The 21,753-nt window shown below is 37.1% G+C and overlaps 1 protein-coding gene across 1 annotated transcript; it reads right to left on the reverse strand.

Moving 5' to 3' along the window:
* Nucleotides 1–6,315: 6,315 nt before the first annotated feature.
* On the reverse strand, nt 6,316–21,744 carry taf6 (TAF6 RNA polymerase II, TATA box binding protein (TBP)-associated factor). The gene is made up of 15 exons (XM_038307173.1): nt 21,524–21,744; nt 18,841–18,998; nt 18,667–18,753; nt 18,435–18,588; nt 18,288–18,344; nt 18,081–18,200; nt 17,736–17,857; nt 17,523–17,600; nt 16,648–16,749; nt 16,385–16,567; nt 12,707–12,781; nt 12,334–12,459; nt 12,043–12,216; nt 11,747–11,938; nt 6,316–6,855 (listed from the first exon to the last, which is right to left on the reverse strand). The coding sequence occupies exons 2-15, from the start codon at nt 18,994–18,996 to the stop codon at nt 6,571–6,573; spliced, it is 1,911 nt and encodes a 636-aa protein (XP_038163101.1). The 5' UTR covers nt 18,997–18,998; nt 21,524–21,744; the 3' UTR covers nt 6,316–6,570.
* Nucleotides 21,745–21,753: the final 9 nt, after the last annotated feature.

Here is a 21,753-nt window from a genome sequence, read left to right on the forward strand (position 1 = left end):
TAACAAAGATGGCGCAGGCACTGCACAGAGGTAGAGGAGTTACATGACCAACGGGGCAAAGAGCAGTGATCATCTGTCCAAACGCTCAGTTAACTGAGTTTGCTATAAAGTCCACTATATAGACACCTGTGTATGTGGACACACCAAGCTTGTATGAGCTATGAGAACAGCACATTTTAAACAGGTCGATGAGAAAGAGGCTCGTGCATGCTTTTGCAATACTTTAAGAAAATAATGCCTAAAGGGAAATATATTAAAAGTTTCACCAATCAGGGCACAGCCGATTGGAATCGGCCAGCAGTTATTTTTCCCATTTTATTTTTCATTAAATTCATAAAAACTATTATTTATTTATATACACTTAGTCAATTTTATTGTACTATACAAAATATGATTGTCTAGTAGCTTTAAGTGCAGGAACTGAACTTGGCAAGATGTATAACCAACAGAGAGTAACCCAGATAATCACTAAACAATCTGGATTTACTAAACACTAAACAATTAATGAGGTTTACTGGATAAAATATGCATTTCTGCAGTTTTTTTTTTTTCAGCTTTATTTTTTTCTTTTTCTCTAGTTACTTCCCTTAAACCAGCTAAACATTCACTAAATCTCCATTAGTGCTGTTTGGTAACACTTGCTATAATATCTAACCTCACAGGCTGCATGTTTTCCACCATTGCAGCAGCTCATAGGGCTGCTTCTTGCTTTGCAGATTTTGGACCAGAGCTTGATATACAGTTTAGATAAGGTTTTAGCCACTCCATTTCAATGGATTTACATAGATCATTTCACACATTTTCATATTTAAGCGATGGGAATAAAAGGAGGTTCAAAAGGACGACAACAACACACAAAAAAATACATAACTTATCAGATAAGTGATCAGATTCTCTGATATGATGGAAATCCTGAACATGGGTGATGGCGACACCTATTGGCTCATCTATGCCACTGCACCCTCATGAATTTTATTTGATGTAAATCTGAACTTTAACTAAATCGGTTCATAATCATATGACTTGTTTGAGTAACTAAAATTTACAACAGTATCCCTATATTTATCAAAAGGAGAATATATTTTTATTTCATACCATTTCCCCATTCCAGTAGGTCAGAGTTCATTACCTTTATGAGAGATCTCCACCTGCTCAGACATTTTCTCATAAACCGCCAGCTCCTGAGAAATTCAGAAATAAAACCAGGTGGCTATAAATAAATCAAAATGCACCAATGAAAACCCGCTGCTAAACTATAAATGATTTCATAACTTTTAGCCCTGGAAACGTTGGAAAGTAGCGGGTTTAGCTCGCTGTGACAGCGACTCACCATGATCATCCTCGATATTTCTTTGCAGTCTTCCTTTGTTGCAGCTCGTACTCTAAAATTCATGACTACAACAGTAGATACCTTCTGAACAAATCAATACAGCTAACTCCTGTCATTCAAAAGAAAAAAATCAAACAAACAGGAAATAGATCTGATGCGTAGAGTTGTCTTTTCAAAATAAAATGCCTGCATGCAATAAAACATTAGAGTTACCTATTAACTTCTTTATTTGTTCCTCGGGTTAAAATCACTCATCTATATTTATTCACTGGATTGCTGATTGAAAAAGAAAAGGGGAAGCTACAGGCCGCCATACTGGTGTACCCCACTCCCACGGAGATGAGAAGAAAGCTATTGAAAGCCTGTTGGTCCAATTACAGTATTTCTATCACTTATACAACACGTCAATGTACTAAGCTATGGAAATCCTTTTTTTTCTTATTGTTTTTTTTCTTATTGAAGAATCAAAGTATTACAAGGCATATCTATGGAAGCCCGTTTCCACCACTCTGTAAAAAAAAATATCTCATTATAATGAGGTAATTATTTATTTATTTATTTATTGGATTATAATGAGATAGTAGCTCATTATAATGAGATGTTCACTCAATCTCATAATGAATGACATTATCAGTGACTATATTATAATTAGTTTTTCAGATAAATTATAATTTGTAGCATGACTTACTTTATATTTCATTGAAAACATATGATGATGGTCTTGTGTATCTTTTCTTCCAGTGTATGATCACAGAAACAAGGGCCTGAGTGATTTCCTGAGAGAAAGGAATATTCCAGAGGAAAATATCGAGACCATGCTGAAATAGAAGGTACTAGCTGAAAAAAATCAGCACTTCAGAAACTACAGTTTTTTTAAAGCATGTGTCTAGCAATGTTATCTAGTTTAATTCGAATAATTTGCATGCAATTCTAGTTTTTAAAGCTTTAAAGAAATTGTTTTTTATTGTCTCATTATAATGAGATACTATCTCATTATATTGAGTTACTATCTCATTATAATGAGATTATTATTATTTATTGTTTTTACAGAGTGGCGGAAACGGGCTCCCATACATATCAAAACAATGATACAAAGTTGTAAATTGAATATCTTAAGAAGCTGAGCAGAGTATGTATAATATAACAAATAGAATCATACAGAGAACCTATATACAATTAGAAAACAAAAACACCAGATTGTAGAACAGAGTAATTGAATAAAAAAAAAATTGAATTGAATTTTAAAGTAAATTCTCAATATATTGCATCATTGTTTGGGCTTTAGGGTTTTTACAATCGGTTAGTACTTCTTTTAATAAAAGTATCTCACTTATAAAAATATTGAGAGATGGGGTAATTTTTTTGAAATCGACACTTATGTATCCAAGGAAATCCATATAAACGCCGATGTGTCCTATAGTATAGTATAATGGTCTATGGCAAGCCGTTTTAAAATAAATTCTGTTATAACACCTTTACATTTAAGATATCTGAAATTGTTTTATGACTAGACGTTTTAGCGATTTAAGATATTTCTAATTACAGTGGGGCAAAAAAGTATTTAGTCAGCCACCAATAGTGCAAGTTCTCCCACTTAAAAAGATGAGAGAGGCCAGTAATTTTCATCATAGATATACCTCAACTATGAGAGACAAAATGAGAAAAAAAAATCCAGAAAATCACATTGTCTGATTTTTAAAGAATTTATTTGCAAAATATGGTGGAAAATAAGTATTTGGTCAATAACAAAAGTTCATCTCAATACTTTGTTATATACCCTTTGTTGGCAATGACAGAGGTCAAACGTTTTCTGTAAGTCTTCACAAGGTTTTCACACACTGTTGCTGGTATTTTGGCCCATTCCTCCATGCAGATCTCCTCTAGAGCAGTGATGTTCTGGGGCTGTCGCTGGGCAACACAGACTTTCAACTCCCTCCAAAGATTTTCTATGGGGTTGAGATCTGAAGACTGGCTAGGCCACTCCAGGACCTTGAAATGCTTCTTACGAAGCCACTCATTCGTTATCCGGGCGGTGTGTTTGGGATCATTGTCATGCTGAAAGACCCAGCCACGTTTCATCTTCAATGCCCTTGCTGATGGAAGGAGGTTTTCACTCAAAATTTGACGATACATGGCCCCATTCATTCTTTCCTTCACACGGATCAGTCGTCCTGGTCCCTTAGCAGAAAAACAGCCCCAAAGCATGATGTTTCCACCCCCATGCTTCACTGTAGGTATGGTGTTCTTTGGATGCAACTCAGCATTCTCTCTCCTCCAAACACGACAAGTAGAGTTTTTACCAAAAAGTTCTATTTTGGTTTCATCTGACCATATGATATTCTCCCAGTCATCGTCTGGATCATCCAAATGCTCTCTAGCAAACTTGAGACGGGCCTTGACATGTGCTGGCTTAAGCAGGGGGACACGTCTGGCACTGCAGGATTTGAGTCCCTGGCGACGTAGTGTGTTACTGATGGTAGCCTTTGTTACTTTGGTCCCAGCTCTCTGCAGGTCATTCACTAGGTCCCCCGTGTGGTTCTGGGATTTTTACTCACCCTTCTTGTGATCATTTTGACCCCATGGGGTGAGATCTTGCGTGGAGCCCCAGATCAAGGAAGATTCTCAGTGGTCTTGTATGTTTTCCATTTTCTAATAATTGATCCCACAGTTGATTTCTTCACACCAAGCTGTTTACCTATTGCAGATTCAGACTTCCCAGCCTGGTGCAGGTCTATAATTTTGTTTCGGGTGTCCTTTGACAGCTCTCTAGTTTTGGCCATGGTGGAGTTTAGAGTGTGACTGTTTGAGGTTGTGGACAGGTGTCTTTTATACTGATAACGGGTTCAAACAGGTGCCATTAATGAAGGTAACGAGTGGAGGACAGAGGAGCCTCTTACAGAAGAAGTTACATGTCTGTGAGAGCCAGAAATTCTGCTTGTTTGTAACTGACCAAATACTTATTTTCCACCATATTTTGCAAATAAATTCTTTAAAAATCAGACAATGTGATTTTCTGGATTTTTTTTTCTCATTTTGTCTCTCATAGTTGAGGTATATCTATGATGAAAATCACCGGCGTCTCTCACCTTTTTAAGTGGGAGAACTTGCACTATTGGTGGCTGACTAAATACTTTTTTGCCCCACTGTATATTTTGACAAGTCAAAATACCTATTCGACATATATCTAATTACATTCTGACTAGTCGAAATGACGTCAGATTTACCATAAACTTGTATGGAGAAATAAATTTCAGATATCTAGAAGGAATTATTGACTATCTGAAATACACATTTCAGATATCTGTGATTAAATTATGACTAGTCATAAAGTAATTCCAAGATATCTCGATTTTAGTTTTGACTAGTCATAATTCTGATTAAAGATATTTCAAATGTCACCATAATTCATGATACCCATCATGAATTATGGTGAATTGTTTGTTTTTCTCATTTGAAAAAGTCCTGTGCTGAAATATATTGCACGTTATATTGACGGGAACGGCCCGATTTGCAAATAGGAAAATACTACAGCAATAACAGAAATGTACTTGTAAAATCTTGCAATCATATGTAATAACCAAAAAAATGAAATCGATACATGTATATTACATGTACATCATCAATTTATCACTTTTGGCACATCAGTATTATTATGCTCCATTAACACATTCATTTTGTTGTGATAGATTTGTATAATATATTACCTGATTCTGAGACTTCATTGACTTCATACACACTATGCAATGTGATGTGCCCATTTTTTTTATTATAAGTTAAATAATCAGAAAAGTGTTTATCAAAGTGATTAATTTAACTTTAGTTTAAAAGTCTTAAGCCTCCCTGAAAATGAGGAAATCATCATTGTTCGATGCTGTGGTGAACATTTTGTGTACATTGTGAATGGTCTAACTAGGGAGTACCAATATGGCGGCCGGTGGATTCACTTCAACCCCGTACTACCAACGGGCTATCAGCAATCCAGCGAATAGAGATTAGTGTTTAAAATGGAGAACTTGACTTTTGCCGGTTTCCGTAGTTTCCTGCCATCTTCCTCTCTGGTTATCTGTAGACCATCAGGGTTTTTTTAAATGTGTGATTTTAGGCAGTTTTTACTCTTACTCTGGTTGTGTATCTTTACTTCTCTATGTCCTATTTATGTAAAACGCTGTATATGTTTTTTATGTATGTAGTAGTTTCTGTCACAGGTCATACTGTTTATTTCTTTCACAGGTGATCATGTGATCACTTCACTGCACAAGCCTACCAACTGTGTCATTTTAACCAACACTCAAGCAGACTGACAAATTTGCCACCCCCCTGATAGAGGCCCTTCATGCTGAAATGCGTTGGGATGTTTTTATGACATCAGCCATGTACGAATAAGGATTTTTAGTAACTTTCCTCCAGAGTGCCTCAGATCTCTTTTAAAAATTCAGACGTCTTCCTTTGCACGTTAAACCTCTTCACCTCAACTATATGGACAAAATGAAAAGCTGTTTTAATGACTTATTTAACCTTTAGTAAGTGCAGTTTTTGTTGTACTACATGCATTATGTTTCATACTATAAGCTTGTGATGGACTGATAAATCAACCAGCCCATATTTTGGGCCGATTAGCACCTCCTCTTATTTCTGCTAATAAATGCGTGTATTCGCTGGTTCAGCACCGCATTAGGCAGCCATGCCTTGAGATCACATGAAGCGCATGCTTTCATGCTCCCTCCATCTGCTAACTGTTGTTCATGTTTTGTCTGATTTGTGAATAAAAGTTCCTGTCCTGTATCAATTCAGATTTATTGTGCGATTTTATACTGAAAATTGAGACAAGGACAAAGGAAAAGCTTCAAAAATTCATCATCCAAAAAACTTGCAGCAGTCATCAGGGATCAGTTGGACTGATGTTAAATAATCAGTATCAGCACTGGCCTTAAAAAAAAAAAACCCGGTTGATCTAATGACTAAAAAGAATTTCACACACAACAATGTGCAGGATTTTATACAAAATCAGATTTATTTTAGCGTAAAAAAGACATGAAATCAGTTAGAATATGAGCTGAAAGGCTGATGATTTCACAAACTGATCAGCTTTCATTGAGCATTAAGATATTTACAAAGTCTGGCCATGTTCGCTCTATTAAGTCAAGAGTTCAAATAATTCTGTCCGCTCTAAATTCGACCCATTTAGGTTCAGTCAAAGACAAACCCGGACATGAGAAGGATCTCCTCCTGCTATGCTCATATCAGTGTGGGGACTGGGTGCTTGCTGCAGGGGAATCGGAGCGTTCCATTTTCACTCCGTCGACTGGAGTTGAGGAAATTGAGGTCGGTAGCACAGAGGTCTTGGTCTCCAAGGAGGAGGCAGACGAGGGAAGAGACACAACGATGTACTTCTGCAGAGGCCGCGAAGCCGTGAGTCCAGGGCCGCTGCCGGGCTCTAGTTTTACCAAGGGCTGCAGTGTGGAAGTGGCACTGGGAACGGTGCTGGTTACTGGTGAGGCTGACTGGGAAGAGCTGAGGGTGATGACCTAAAGGAAAGATGGTGAGAGAAGTAAGTTACCTGATAAACAGTAGGACAGGATTTTAATACAGAAACGGTTAAAAAATAAGGTCAATGTGAAGGAAATTTGAAATAGTATCCAGTTAGTGAATTTCTTTATGTTTGTTGGTCAATTTAAGTTTTAAGGACTGTTTTTTTTTTTCTTAATTCTATTTCAAATCTTCCAGAGCTCCTATTTTCAAATTTAGGTAAATTTGTTATCAGAGTTTCGAACACAAATATAATTTAGACGGAATTGGGAGAATTCCCAATAAGATTTTTCTTTCGTCATCATAAAATATAACAATTTATTATCAATTTAACAAACAACAAGTAAAGCCCTCTGTGAGCACGGACCTCCTCCAAGCAGCAAATTGTGACTTATCAGAATCAGAATTAAGTTATTGTTTAGTAGGTTTGCACTTACAAGGAATTTGACTTGGTGTTGATAGTGCACACACATTAGATATATATATATATATATATATATATATATATATATATATATATATATATATATATATATCTAGATATATATATATATATATATCTAGATATATATATATATATATCTAGATATATATATATATATATATATCTAGATATATATATATATATCTAGATATATATATATATATATATCTAGATATATATATATATATATCTAGATATATATATATATATATATATCTAGATATATATATATATATATATCTAGATATATATATATATATCTAGATATATATATATATATATATATAGATATATATATATATATCTAGATATATATATATATATATATATATCTAGATATATATATATATATATATATATATAGATATATATATATCTATATATCTATATCTAGATATATATATATATCTAGATATATATATATATATATATATATATATATATATATATATATATCTATATATCTATATATATATATATATATATATATATATATATATATATAGATATATATATATATATATATATACACAGAATACAGAATCTATAGACTGTGCGTTAATGTCTATAGCTAAAACTCGCTCATAATCTGGATCGCTACCAAACTTCAATTAATTGTTCAGCTGGCATGAGACTAACTTGTGAAAGAATATCCATACAATCCATTCATATTATTTCAAGTTATGCTGTACATAGACAGACAGACTCTCCTCTCCTAAAAGCATAACCTAATAGCTTCTAAATATATATAATCTTTTCTATGAGTTTAAAACATGGAGATATAAAACTGAACTTGGAGGCTCTTCCTTTATGGAAGAAAGAATGATCCTACCTTTGCTCAACAGACACAGAAAGACCTTTTCCCTTTTACAATAATATACCTATTTAAATAAGGCTTTAAACTACAAGAGTGGTCCAAGAAACCTAGAACAGAAAAAAAGGACACCAGGTTCTCGCCATCTTAATTTATTTTAGTGGGTCGCAACGTTGTAGCTGTTTTGCCGAACTTCAGGCCCCTACCCCAAATTTTATGAGCAAATCAGCCCTTTGACTGACATCTGGCCTCCCTCCCCCAGGGTTCTTTCCAGTGCATTTCACCACAAATGCAGAAATTAGGCTGATGCATTCACTCAATGAGCTCAACGATGTGGAAAGAGTGTTTTAAAACACATTTACCTTCTTATTTGCACATATGTGAGAAAGGGCTATGAAAACGTGACCCTCATGTCCTTCAGATGCTGAGCGTTTTGAAGGAGGGGAACACATGCCACCGCCAAAACGAGACAATACAGGAGTAGCATAGGAAACTAACTCCTCCACGCCTGCTCATGAAAAATCCCTGAGCCACCTTGGAAAGCCACCCTCCCACTAAGCACAAATTTGAGAAGTCGGATTTCTTTTGTTCTCTTATTATACAGGTGCTGGTCATAAAATTAGAATATCATGAAAAAGTAGATTGATTTCAGTAATTCCATTTAAAAAGTGAAACTTGTATATTATATTCATACATTACATACAAACTCATATTTCAGATGTTTATTTTGTTTAATTTTGATGATTACAAATGACAACAAATGAAAATCTCAAATTCATCATATCAGAAAATTAGAATATTGTGAAAAGGTTCAAAATTGATGGCCCCTGGTGCCACACTCTAATCAGCTAATTAACTCAAACCACCTGCAAAAGCCTTTAAATGGTCTTTCAGTCTAGTTCTATAGGCTACACAATCATGGGGAAGACTGCTGACTTGACAGTTGTCCAAAAGACGACCATCGACACCTTGCACAAGGAGGGCAAGACACAAAAGGTCATCGCTAAAGAGGCTGGCTGTTCACAGAGCTCAGTGTCCAAGCACATTAATAGAGAGGCGAAGGGAAGGAAAAGATGTGGTCGAAAAAAGTGTACAAGCAAGAGAGATAACCACACCCTGGAGACGATTGTGAAACAAAACCCATTCAAAAATGTGGGGGAGATCCACAAAGAGTGGACTGCAGCTGGAGTGAGTGCTTCAAGAACCACCACACACAGACGTATGAAAGACATGGGTTTCTGCTGTCGCATTCCTTGTGTCAAGCCACTCTTGAACCACAGACAGCGTCAGAAGCGTCTTGCCTGGGCTAAAGAGAAACAGGACTGGACTGCTGGTGAGTGGTCCAAAGTCATGTTCTCTGATGAAAGTAAATTTTGCATTTCCTTTGGAAATCAAGGTCCCAGAGTCTGGAGGAAAAGAAGAGAGGCACTTCATCCACGTTGCTTGAAGTCCAGTGTAAAGTTTCCACAGTCAGTGATGGTTTGGGGTGCCATGTCATCTGCTGGTGTTGGTCCATTGTGTTTTCTGAGGTCCAGGGTCAACGCAGCCACATACCAGGAAGTTTTAGAGCACTTCATGCTTCCTGCAGCTGACCAACTTTTTGGAGATGCAGATTTCATTTTCCAACAGGACTTGGCACCTGCACACAGTGCCAAAGCTACCAGTACCTGGTTGAAGGACCATGGTATCCCTGTTCTTAATTGGCCAGCAAACTCTCCTGACCTTAACCCCATGGGGTATTGTGAAGAAGAAGATGCAATACACCAGACCCAACAATTCAAGAGCTAAAAGCCACTATTAGAGCAACCTGGGCTATCATAACACCTGAGCAGTGCCACAGACTGATCGACTCCATGCCACGCCGCATTGCTGCAGTAATACAGGCCAAAGGAGGCCCAACTAAATACTGAGTGCTGTACATGCTCATACTTTTCATGTTCATACTTTTCAGTTGGCCAACATTTCTATAAATCCTTTGTTTTTATTGGTCTTCAGTAATATTCTAATTTTCTGATATGATGAATTTGAGATTTTCATTTGTTGTCATTTGTAATCATCAAAATTAAACAAAATAAACATCTGAAATATATGAGTTTGTATGTAATGTATGAATATAATATACAAGTTTCACTTTTTAAATGGAATTACTGAAATCAATCTACTTTTTCATGATATTCTAATTTTATGACCAGCACCTGTAATCATCATCAGTGTCTAAAAAAGAATTTTAAAATAGATTATTCTTTACACATTTTGTAACTTTGATAGTTTGCAAAGGTTTCCTGAAGGATCTGGCAGCAGGTGGAAAAAAAAATAAATAAATAAAAAAAATTGATGCAGCTGATCCCCGCAACTCTGCTCAGTCAGAGCGGTTCCACCCTGTTTGTTTCCCAGAAGCAATGGCGCTCGCCACTTCTCTATTTTTGCCACGTCAATTCCACATCAATCTAAATTAGACATAATTACTTAGACAGGAAGTCAACAGATGAAAAACAAGAGGATTTAGTGTACAATTAAAATTCTACATCTGCAGACTGTGGATCGCATTTTCTGGATTTTAATCTAAAAACAAACTGTTAATACATTTGATGAACAGCCAGGATAAATATGAGCATTAAATAATAAAAATTATATGACTTGATGGAGCCAAAGAAAACAAGTTAAGGCAACTCAATAAAGAGCAGGCAGCACTAGTTAAACAAGCATTTTTCTGGTTTGTTCTATTTAAAGCCTACAAGTGCGCTACTATGGATCAATGACACAATCCTAGTGTGATTCAAGTCCAACCGCACAAAGATGCTCTGCTCTAAAACACTCCAGATGGAAAAGGGCGGCTGGCAGAATCGCAGCAATACGCCGCTTCCCCTTCCAGTGAAACCCTGGATATATGAAAACTACAAAAACAACTAAAAGGAAAAAGAATGGATGGAAAGAAACGCAGATGAATAGAGACATGAATAGATGAACACATGGAGGGACCGATCTGAAGCAGAATCACAGAAGGAAGAAAGATTAATGAATAAACAAAGGTTCTCAAGCAATCCTTGATTGGTAGAAGTAGAGAAGCAAGCAGTAGCAGAATATCAATAATAAAAAAAAAAAACATGCCTGTGGTTGGCAAAAAAATCAAAACTGAAATAAAATCACAGTATATAAATATTTGCAATGTTGATTTTTCTGGGGTCTTGCATGGCTGCTTCAAGAGACTAATCCTGGACCCTAAAATTCCGTTTAACAGACATCTGGATGAATGTTTTTATCTAGACATAGACTATACCGGATCGTCCCGATAATATTTAACGTGTTTTCTTTTTTCTAGTGTTGAAATCAGTAAATTCAGCAGCCGTGCCTTTAGATCACATGAAATGCATGCATTGTTGCTCCCTTCATCTGCTATCCATTGTTAATGTTTTGTAAATAAAGCTTCATTTTTGTTTAAATTGAGACTTATTTAAGGTTTGATATTGTGTCATTTTTTTAATGATAAACAAGGAGAACGAAAAAGAAATATCGACTAAAGTCAAAATAATGTGTACTGGCCTTAAAAATCCGTCATAAATAGATCCTGAAATTAAACCCTGAAAAAAGTTACCTGCTGGGTTGAGGCAGCTCCTGAACTGGTTCCCATGACGATGTACTTTGTTGCCGGAGGCGATGGTTGAGACGGAGTACCGGGTCTCGGGGACATGAGGGCGAGGGAGCTGGGGACTTTGATGATGCTGGGAGTGCGAGGCCCACTTGACCCACTGAGCCCACTTTGTGAGACTGAGAGGGTGGAACGAGGCTGCGAGGACACATCATCACGGATGGTTAACCAGCAGCTACTCAACCATCGCTCACACTCATGGAGCACAGATACCGATCCTGCTTAGTTCGTTTTTGTCCTACCTGTGTGATTGTTAAGGTGGTACGGTTGACTTGCTGAGCTTGCAGTGCAGCTTGAGTCCTGGCCTTCATTACGTGAGAACACAGCATGGTGCCGAGGTAGCCGTAGTCCGTACGATATTGCTCCACGAGGTCCGGCTGAGGCCGGATCTTGGCAATGACACTCGCACAATGTTTCTAGGAAAGCAAAGAAATGTGATGAGGACCAGGTTTAAAATCATTGACAGACATTTGCTTTTTACTTTTTTTTTAGTAAATAAATACTTTAGGGAAAGAATGAAAAGGATTCAATACCAGCAGGAGGCTTTGGACATGTTCAGCTCCTATCTTATCAATATTGGAGACTACAGGCCCTTCCATCACCGCTTTGATGCGAGCGCCCTCTACAGCAAGCCGAGGAAGGATCAGCGTCTTTATCACCTGTGAGCAAAACAAGAGGCGGCGTAATGAGAGGACAGGAAAAAATAACACCTGATGCAGCAAAATATTCTATTAAAGTAATTTAAAATATTCATCATTAAGAAGTAAAATAAATAAAACAGGATGAGTTTTTCTGGTTTAAAATCAATTATATAATTCATTTTAGTGAATTCCTGTTTTGGGAAACGGCTGCAGCGTGTGATACTTTCAGAGAAAAGTCAAAATGAGACAATCTGCCCCCACTCACATCAGGTCCCAGTTCAGCGAGGCCTGCGATGGAGCCGTATCGGGTCGTCCACTGGGTTTTGTCATCCAACAAACTCTGAGGAAAACAAAAACCAGAGGGTTCCATATGAGAAACATGTCAAACGGAAATGAGGAATCAAATCAGGAACAACTGGAAGTGACGAAGACGCCTAAAGGTCCTGATGAAGGACTGGTTTAGTGTCCAGTTTGAGAAGGTGTGGGGATCTTTTCCAATGGGACCAAAAACTATCAGAATTTCCCGTTTTTAAAATGTCAGCTTCTTTTTCATTAAAATTAATAATTTTTCAACAACAATACAGCCACAATCTCTGATTTCCAGCTGTTGTTATTGTGGCAACGACTTAGCATTTCCTGTCTTCACTCTGGTATCTGGGCTTCAAAGTAAAAGCGTACATGGATCGTTGCAAACATTATTGCAGGTCGCATCTTTGTAAGTTGTACTCTGTGAGAGAACAGAGTGATAAGCGTCTCCATGACCGATTTCAAAGCAGGGTTTCTACACTCTAAAAAGGTTTTGCTATTACCGTATTTTCACGACCATAAGGCGCACCGTACTAAAAGGCGCACTCTCAGTTATGTGTCTCATTTCTGTATTTAACACACACATAAGGCGCACCGGACTATAAGGCGCGTTTTTTATATACAGGTACATGTCCTCTACTACCTTTAAATAGCTCTACTGCGTATTTAAAAATACAGCGGGGGCAAAACTGAGTATGACTGTGCTTTATTCATGTATTTATTATAAAGTATTAATCAAACCTGGGAGCTGGCCATGAGACAGACACATCGCAGATGACAGCGCTGTGGTCACTCCTAAATTAACTTAAAATCCTGAAACCTGCCGACGAAATATGTTCGCTTTTATTACCGGTATCCTGGTGCCTGCAGTTTAAATTATTTAGATGAAAAACACCTGCCAGCCACCGCGGTGAACCCGGAGGCTGCCCAGCCTAGAGGCTGCTGATGAAGGGATTTCTACTGTCGGCGCACCGCTGGTATGTGGGGGTCTGAGCGGCTCCGACAGAAATAGTATATGCAGGATAATAATCTGGATGAACTGACTGCAATTATGAAGTTTTCAGGTGGCCTTTCTCACTTAAAAACATATTAAAACTACTTTATTCCCACTGATCACATCAAATATAGCTGCAAGATTTAGATTATTTAGATGAAAAAACACCTGCCAGCCACCGTGGTATATGCGGAGGAGACCCGCCCAGAGGCTGCTGTTGAATTAAGTTTTCAGGTAGAAAAATAGAGCGGGAGCAAAACTGAGTATGATTGTGTGTGTGACATGATGTTTTTCACATCAGCTGTGAGATGGGCACTAATGGAGTCACAGATTAACAGCGATGGTGATGCGTGGAAAAAACCACTTGGTCTCCTCACATACACCTGCCTCAGCCACGCTTTCATCATCTCCTCATCCATCCAGCCTTTTTCATTTGTGTTAATATCATATGTCATCAGAGCGATGTGTCTGTCTGGCTGTCAGCTCCCAGATCAGCTTCTCTGATTGGTTGATGCGGCGCGTCCAGCAGCAAAACTTCAATTTTTCCATCTCGAGCTGCAGCAGCGTGTTGGCAGATGCTTAAACACTCCCGACGCGCTGCGCCTGCTGCTCAAAACGCGCTGCGGGACCTTTTGCTGCACCTATACGCGCGTCAACCATTGACTTTGCATTTAAACTCGCTGCTTCTGCTGCACCTGCTGGGTCCGGTTCACACCGATGTCGAGCGGTTGAACAGCGAGCACAGCGTTAATTTGTTTCCCCATGTTTTTCACATCAGCTGTGAGATGGGCACGCATGGAGTTACAAAATAACAGTGATGGTGATGAGTGGAAAAAAAACACCTGGTCTCCTTACATTCAGCCACTCTTTCATCATCTCCTCAATGAGGTTGTCTCAAAAGTCGCAGTTACAACACACATAGGGCGCACCGCACCATAGGGCGCACCGCACATTTTGAGAAAAAAAAAAGACGTTTAAGTGCGCCTTATAGTCGTGAAAATACGGTAAATCAGAATAGGGTCTAAAGGCAGCCATTACTAGAGTCTGAGGAATTTCTGTAATCCAACAAAAATGCTCTGCCAAAAACTGATCAGTATTGACAGCTGTAGCAGGTAAATGTATATGAATTACTTACACTTTTTTTTAACAACTTTTTAAAATCTAGAGTGGTGCAGGATAAAAAAAATTATTTTACTAGAAAGAAAAAAATTTACACCTATATATATATATATATATATATATATATATATATTAGGGGTGGAGCGGTTCACAAAATCCACGGTTCGGTTTGATTCACGGTTTCTGGTCACGGTTTTCGGTTCGATTCGATACATGTTGATTGTTACACCGAAATCCCATAAAAAATTATGAAAAAATCCCCCCAAAAATAATGGATTGTAATTATTTTAAATGATCCGCGGAAACCCTGGATCATTTCCGTATGTTTTGCTGCTTTGAATTTAATCATCTGGCGCATGCTCTCTAACCTGACAACAGCCAGATGCATGTCTCGCTCCGGCATCTGGCTGTTGTCAGGTTACATGCTCTCTACCATCTCCAAGGAACTCAGAGGGGAGCAGACGAAGCCACAGTGGGGGCTGTAGGCTTTGCTTTGAGCAGCCGGTCTGGAGCGCAGCGGGGCGGAGCGGGGGTTGCTAACGGAGTATGAGGGATTTCGGGGTTAGCTTGACATGTTGCTGTTAGCATAAACAAAACGTGTTGCACAATGCTTGCACACTGTTGCACTTTTATCCAAAACTTTCTTTTCGCCGTCATCGTAGGTCACTCTAAATGCAAAGCGCTCCCATACAGCAGACCTATAAAGTGCTGCTGGCGCGTCTTCCAACTCCTGTTCTTTCCCACTCGCCAGTCCGACACAATTCTCCACAACAACAGATTTTTTTCTGCTACACCCGGCTAAGCTGCTTCGCTTCTTCTTCTTCTTGTTTACTACTGGCGGTTGGCTTTGGTCGCAGTACCGCCACCTTCTGCTCTAGAGTGTAATCGCATCCTCTATGAGAAAAAGGAGCAGCGCATGAACGGAAGGAAACACACGCTAATCGAACCGAGACAGTCGAACCGAACGGTTCTGACGGTTTTCATAAATCATCCCATCCCTAATATATATATATATATATATATATATATATATATATATATATATATATATATATATATATGTGCTTCTTCTCATCATTACATAGGTAAATGTTTATTTTAACAAAAGGCTAGCATTAGCAGACCTGGCAATTGGCTGGCAAACAGTGGAGAAGTCAAACCTGTAGCTATACCTTTAAAACTTTTTCACCATTAGTCAGTTTTTATTGGCTGAACAATAAACCAAATACACAATATTTTAACTAAGAAAATGGGTTCGATTTTTTTATAAAAACAAAAAGGGGGGGGGGGGGGCGTTTTTTAAATCACTGCAGAAAATACACGTCAAAATGGTCTTAAATGTGTCCTCTCAGCCACAAGGTTATGATATGAGTCAATCTTTCTGTAAAATGGTCTTGAGTTCTTAAGCCAGGTAAAATAGTTAATAAAAGATGCATGACATTTGGCTGAGGGACCATTTTCCATTTATATAGAATTTCCTCTGAATTATCCGATTGTCACACATGAAGTAGAAGAGAAACCCACCTTGGTGAGAGTTTTGGTGATACGGGACTGAATGTTATTGGTAGTGGTGCTGAATGTTTTACAGCTTTGGGCCATCAGGCGAGCTGCAAAGTCCCGTAAAGCCCAGTGGTTGTCAACGTCCGGCCGTAAACACAGCTGCTTGCTCACAATGCAGGTGACCACAGCTGGGATCAGCTCATGCAGCTACAAATGAGACAAAAAGCATTGCTCGGTGTGACGGAAAACAAATGATGGCGACTTTATATTTATTTTTTTATACTTACATATTTTTCCAAATACAAAGTGGGGTTGTCCATTAGAGCTTTCACCATTCGCATTAGATAAATCAGTAGAGCCAAGTTGTTTTGCACCACATTAACACGAACCTTTGGAGAGAGCATAGCGACAGCACAACACTTAAAGACGCGAGTGAGCGTGGTCTCTAAAGGGAAACTACAGACACAAGTCAAACTAAAAAAAATATTTGGAATAAATACATAATTGATCAGAAATAAAAAAAATATGATTTTTTTCCTCCTGTATCAAGGCATGAAAAAATAATAAAATAACAGATTTTTATCCTATAAACACTTCAACCAACACTTTTCTATACTTTTTAAAGGTGAATAGAAAAATCTGAAAAATTAGCCCCTATGCATAAACAAATGACTAAGAACCTCAGGCGTTAAGTTACAAGCATATCCTCCATGTTTGACATCTACAGATAATAACAGCAGCTTTTAACTGTTGCAACAGAGCTCTAAACTCCTGCATTGGGTTGCCAAGTCGGTCTGTGTGCGAGCCCATGGAAGAGCTGTAGATGTTTATAGTAGAGGTGGACGTACGTGCAGTATTAAAAAAAAATGGTATCAAGAATCAAAAATTGTTCTGATTATCGATAGAGCTTAATTTTTTTTGTATTGTGAGCAAACCTAATTTAATTACAATTGGTTAAACTCAGAATTTTTTTTATTATTTATTAAATTTTAGAATCATTTATTTAATTTCTGTTTGGGATTATTAAAGTATTTTTGAATTCAATTGAATGGACAGATGAGGCAAAGAAAATGGGAAACAGTTATCAGCTGGGAAATGTGGAAACGCATTTTTCTCCATTGAGAAAATGAGAAACAGTTCATGAGAAACAGTTCATGCTTACTCCTTCAGAAATGAATGTGCTGAATCTCGGGAGCATCTGATACAGTCCAGGGTCTGTAGCTATACTCTGTAGAGCTTCCTGTGTGGAAAGAAAAGAGAAAGTTGAGAGTTAAAGATTTCTTTTAGAGAGGAAAATATTATTTGTTTTGGCTTTAAGAGACAAAATAATGACCATTTTATAGACTGCATACAGAAAAAACAAAAAAAAACGTACAGCTCTTTTAGCTTCACAGGAGCCAACACATGCTTCAGTGATTTCCTTGTAGTATAGCTGCTGTTCTACAGAGAGCTCATGGGTGCTACGTGGCTTCAACCTAATTAGACCCTTCTCCTTTCCTGTAAAAATGACAAAAAGAGGTTTAAGTCGCACTTCAACTTCGATTCTACTAACTCAAATCCATAAAACAATGGAGGGAACTGCTGTTTTTCCTCAGTGCTGTACTAAGAAAACATGACATAACATTTCAGATGATTAAAAAAAAAAATATTTAGAGTCTAAAACTGGCATAGAAAAATATTATTCAAGCAGTTCCACAAAAATAAAAGAAAAAACACTGACCTTTGTTATCAGGAGTTGGCGTGTTCTGACCCTTGCCTTGAACTGGACATTTCTCCTCCTGACCAGGTTTGACTACTTTAAGGGGTTCAGTCGACTCAGCTTTCTGCTGCTCCTTCGATGCTAAAAAGTAGGAAAGAAGAAATAAAATCTACGCTACATGTTTTAACTTTTAATATACTGAAACCAATAAAAGTTTAACAAGCTAACCTGGTGGTGGGTTTTCTGGAATTGACGGCTGAACTCCTTCAATACTTAACCAGTGAGCTGAAAATAAAGATTGATCATGAAATCATTTAGACAACACCCTCATAACATAATAGAACAGAGCAGCATGTAACCTGATCATCTGAGTACCTTTGAGAGAAACATCTAAAGGAACCCGTGGAAGAGGTGTGTTTATAATGTCACCGAGGTCCACCTCCTTTTCCTCATAGAAATGAAGCTCTCTTCCACCGCCGCTCGCAAAGCGAAAAGGAATAAACTCCTGCGACTGGAACCCGTACAGGGGCTAAAAGAAACAGGGGGAGATCAAATCAATGACATGCAACACGAAACTGGCCTGTTTCACCTCGAAAATATCTCTCACCTCAACATTTTTTAGCTTCAGAGCGTTGTCTATGTCGCTGGTGGTTAGTTTACGCCTCTTTCCGTGATGCATGAATTTTAGAGCATCCTATTAAACAAGAAACAGAAATGATTAATCGTAAAATAATGCTTCTCAAATATATGGAACTAAGACATGTTTTTTTTAAATGAATACTTGTGCAATTTCTTTGATTCTGTAGCTGACTTCCTCACTGAGGGCCACACAGCTTTCCTCCTGTAACTGGCCCACTCCCACAGACTCTGCCATGGCTTTCATGGACTCTGTGGGAAGGCTGACAGAGCATTGCTTCTGCCGACGTTCCTCCGCCATGACTAGGAAACAAAGCAGGACATTTATTTATCAATAATGATAATAATGTTTCCTAGGCATAAAATCGTGAGATCACTTTTTCAAATTGCAGAGACGCTGATTTGTAATGACACTATATTTAACAAGTGTAAGACACTATATTTCTGCCTACAGCCCTTTAGGTGGTGTTTAGGTGTGTTTGGCACAACTCAGAAAGGTAGAGAGTTATTCATAGCAGCAGATCTGTGCGTTCAAGTAGAAGTAAACACTATTTCACCCAATGGATACAGTGAAGTCCTGCAATAATGGACTCTGGGCAAGCAAGCTTTCACAAACCAAATGCCTGGAGTGAAATATTTACAGGCTTGGGGTTTAATGAGAAGGAAAATCAAAATATGTATAAAATCAAGAGATTCAATTGCAGATTGAAACTCAAACTTTCCAACTTGAGGAGTTCTGTATAGAGAAGATCATTTTAAATGTTATTTATAAAGAATGCAGTTTGCAAAACTCAATCTGAGTGTATAAATCTTTAAACATTACAACTGAAATAAATATAAAAATCTAAAATCTATAAAAAAAAATACTAATTACATAAAAAAATATTGAAAGTAGTTTTGAAAAAAAGTACATAAAGCAAAGTTACACTCAAAATCTTTCTTGATTAAAAACGCTCTTTTAAGTTTAAGGAGTACAAATTTTCCTCTTGCTGGAAAAACTGGATACATTTGTTACAAAGGGTCAGATGACAGAAGATTTTTTTTGTAATACAAAAAGTAGGCAATAAAATAATGAATATGCAAAACAGCCAACAATCTTTAAAAAAAATATGTCCTATAATAAATCCTAAAGCTATTTAGGTGTGTATAAATTTCAGCTAAGTAATGAGGGAGACAGTCTGAGGAGCAGATACATGTGCTATATTTACTACCAGAGGATTGTAAGAAATGTAATAACAGAAATACCGCTTGGACGGGTGCAGGAGGACATTTTAAGATGCATAACTTACAAAATATACAGGCTTTAACTTTTGGAGACGTAATTTTCTGTATTCTGCTCATTTATTGTAAGGAAATGTTGCTGTGCAACATTATCACCCAGCAGCAGGGATTCATAATTATTACGTTTTGATCAAGGGATCAATAGCTATTGATGTTGTTTAAATAATCAATTAAGCTATTAATTATTTGTAATTAATCAATTATTAGAAAAATAAATACTTTAAGTAAATTAACACCTTTAAATAAATGTTTGGAATTCAGAAAATCTTAATTGCATGTTTTGAGTAAACTGGAAAGGGCCAAACGTAAAAAAAAACATGCATAAGATAAGCAGGCACACATAAATATATAACCTTATATATAAAATAAAGACTTTCTATCGTAAATTAAAGATGTTTTATACTTTTTGCAAAGTTTTGTCTCAAGTGCAGGTCAGTTTTAACATGTTTTAAATGTGCATTAATACGTTAGGTAATGATTCTGTTACTAAATTAGTTGCTGATTACGGTATTTTAATTATAGATTAATCTGACCTTTTCTGAAAACAATGTATAGTTTAATAAAATTATGCTATTTATCTTCACTTCCATTTATAAGCTTACTTAACTACAAAGATACATTTGTTAATGCCATACATGAAGTTAGGATTTAATTAACGATATTGAGCATCCCCTGTTTCAGAGACCAGCCGAAACCACTAACCAAATTGCAATTGATTAGAAAATATCCCTGATTTTTCCTACATAAATTAATGACATTTTGCAGGCTTTTTTAAGCTCTGAAAAGCCTCACTTGCCACATAACATTTCAGTATGTTGTTTTTGAATCCTATGTAATTTTCAACAGCAATTGAATGTAAGGTTTTATCACAGTGTCCCAAATCTATGAAAGTTTAACTTATTTTAAGTGGTTTACCAAATACACTTTTCCATGAGTATTTCTGGAATCCACTTGTTGAAAACAGTTTGGCTTCCATCAGAACGCTGAACAACGCATATTATTAAAGAATATTAATATATATAGTCTATAATTTTTTTTACAGTATAACTATACAAACAAAAAAATGCAACACATTCAATCTTGCAGGATGATTTTAAAAAATGAAAAAATAAATGAGTAAAGGACCTTATTGACAGAAGCAGAAAGATACTTTCATAGATATCCGCGCTGTAAAAAGCATGGATGACACTTTCATCTCTAAAAGGATGAAAAAAATGCAACTAATTTCACGAGTCCCAACTCTCAAAGACAGAAACACTAGATTGCACCTTTAATTACAAATTAACTTGATGTTTACCACTTAAAATCTATCCCTACATGTAAACATTAGTGCGCTTCACAGTGAGCGGCGGGTTAGACACTCTGGCGGAACTGGCAGTAACACACAACTTCTGCTTAACAAAAGCATGCAGTAAAACGCTTAAAAAAATCAAAATATCTCTAAACACTTTGAATCTCTAAGTTACTTTATTATAAACTAATACTTGTGGTAAGAATATGCCTGTTAGCTTCCATGCTAATAGCGTAGCTACCGTTGACATTATTACCTGTGAAGTTTTCCTCTCCCTTCGAGTTCACCGGGAATTTTTAATCAATCAAACGATATCAAAATTTATAAAAATGACGATGGCGCAAAGCTACGTCTTCTCGTTTAATACCCATCTTTGATTGTTAAAAGCTAACTTGACACAGACTGTAAGCTGGGACATCCGCTCATGAATTAGCGCTATGTTCTGTCGCCATTTTGAGTCACGTTCCAACTGTAGCATCGCGAGAT

This window comes from Cyprinodon tularosa, unplaced genomic scaffold, assembly GCF_016077235.1.
Source record: "Cyprinodon tularosa strain WSP-4 unplaced genomic scaffold, ASM1607723v1 ctg600, whole genome shotgun sequence".
Lineage (NCBI taxonomy): Eukaryota > Metazoa > Chordata > Actinopteri > Cyprinodontiformes > Cyprinodontidae > Cyprinodon > Cyprinodon tularosa.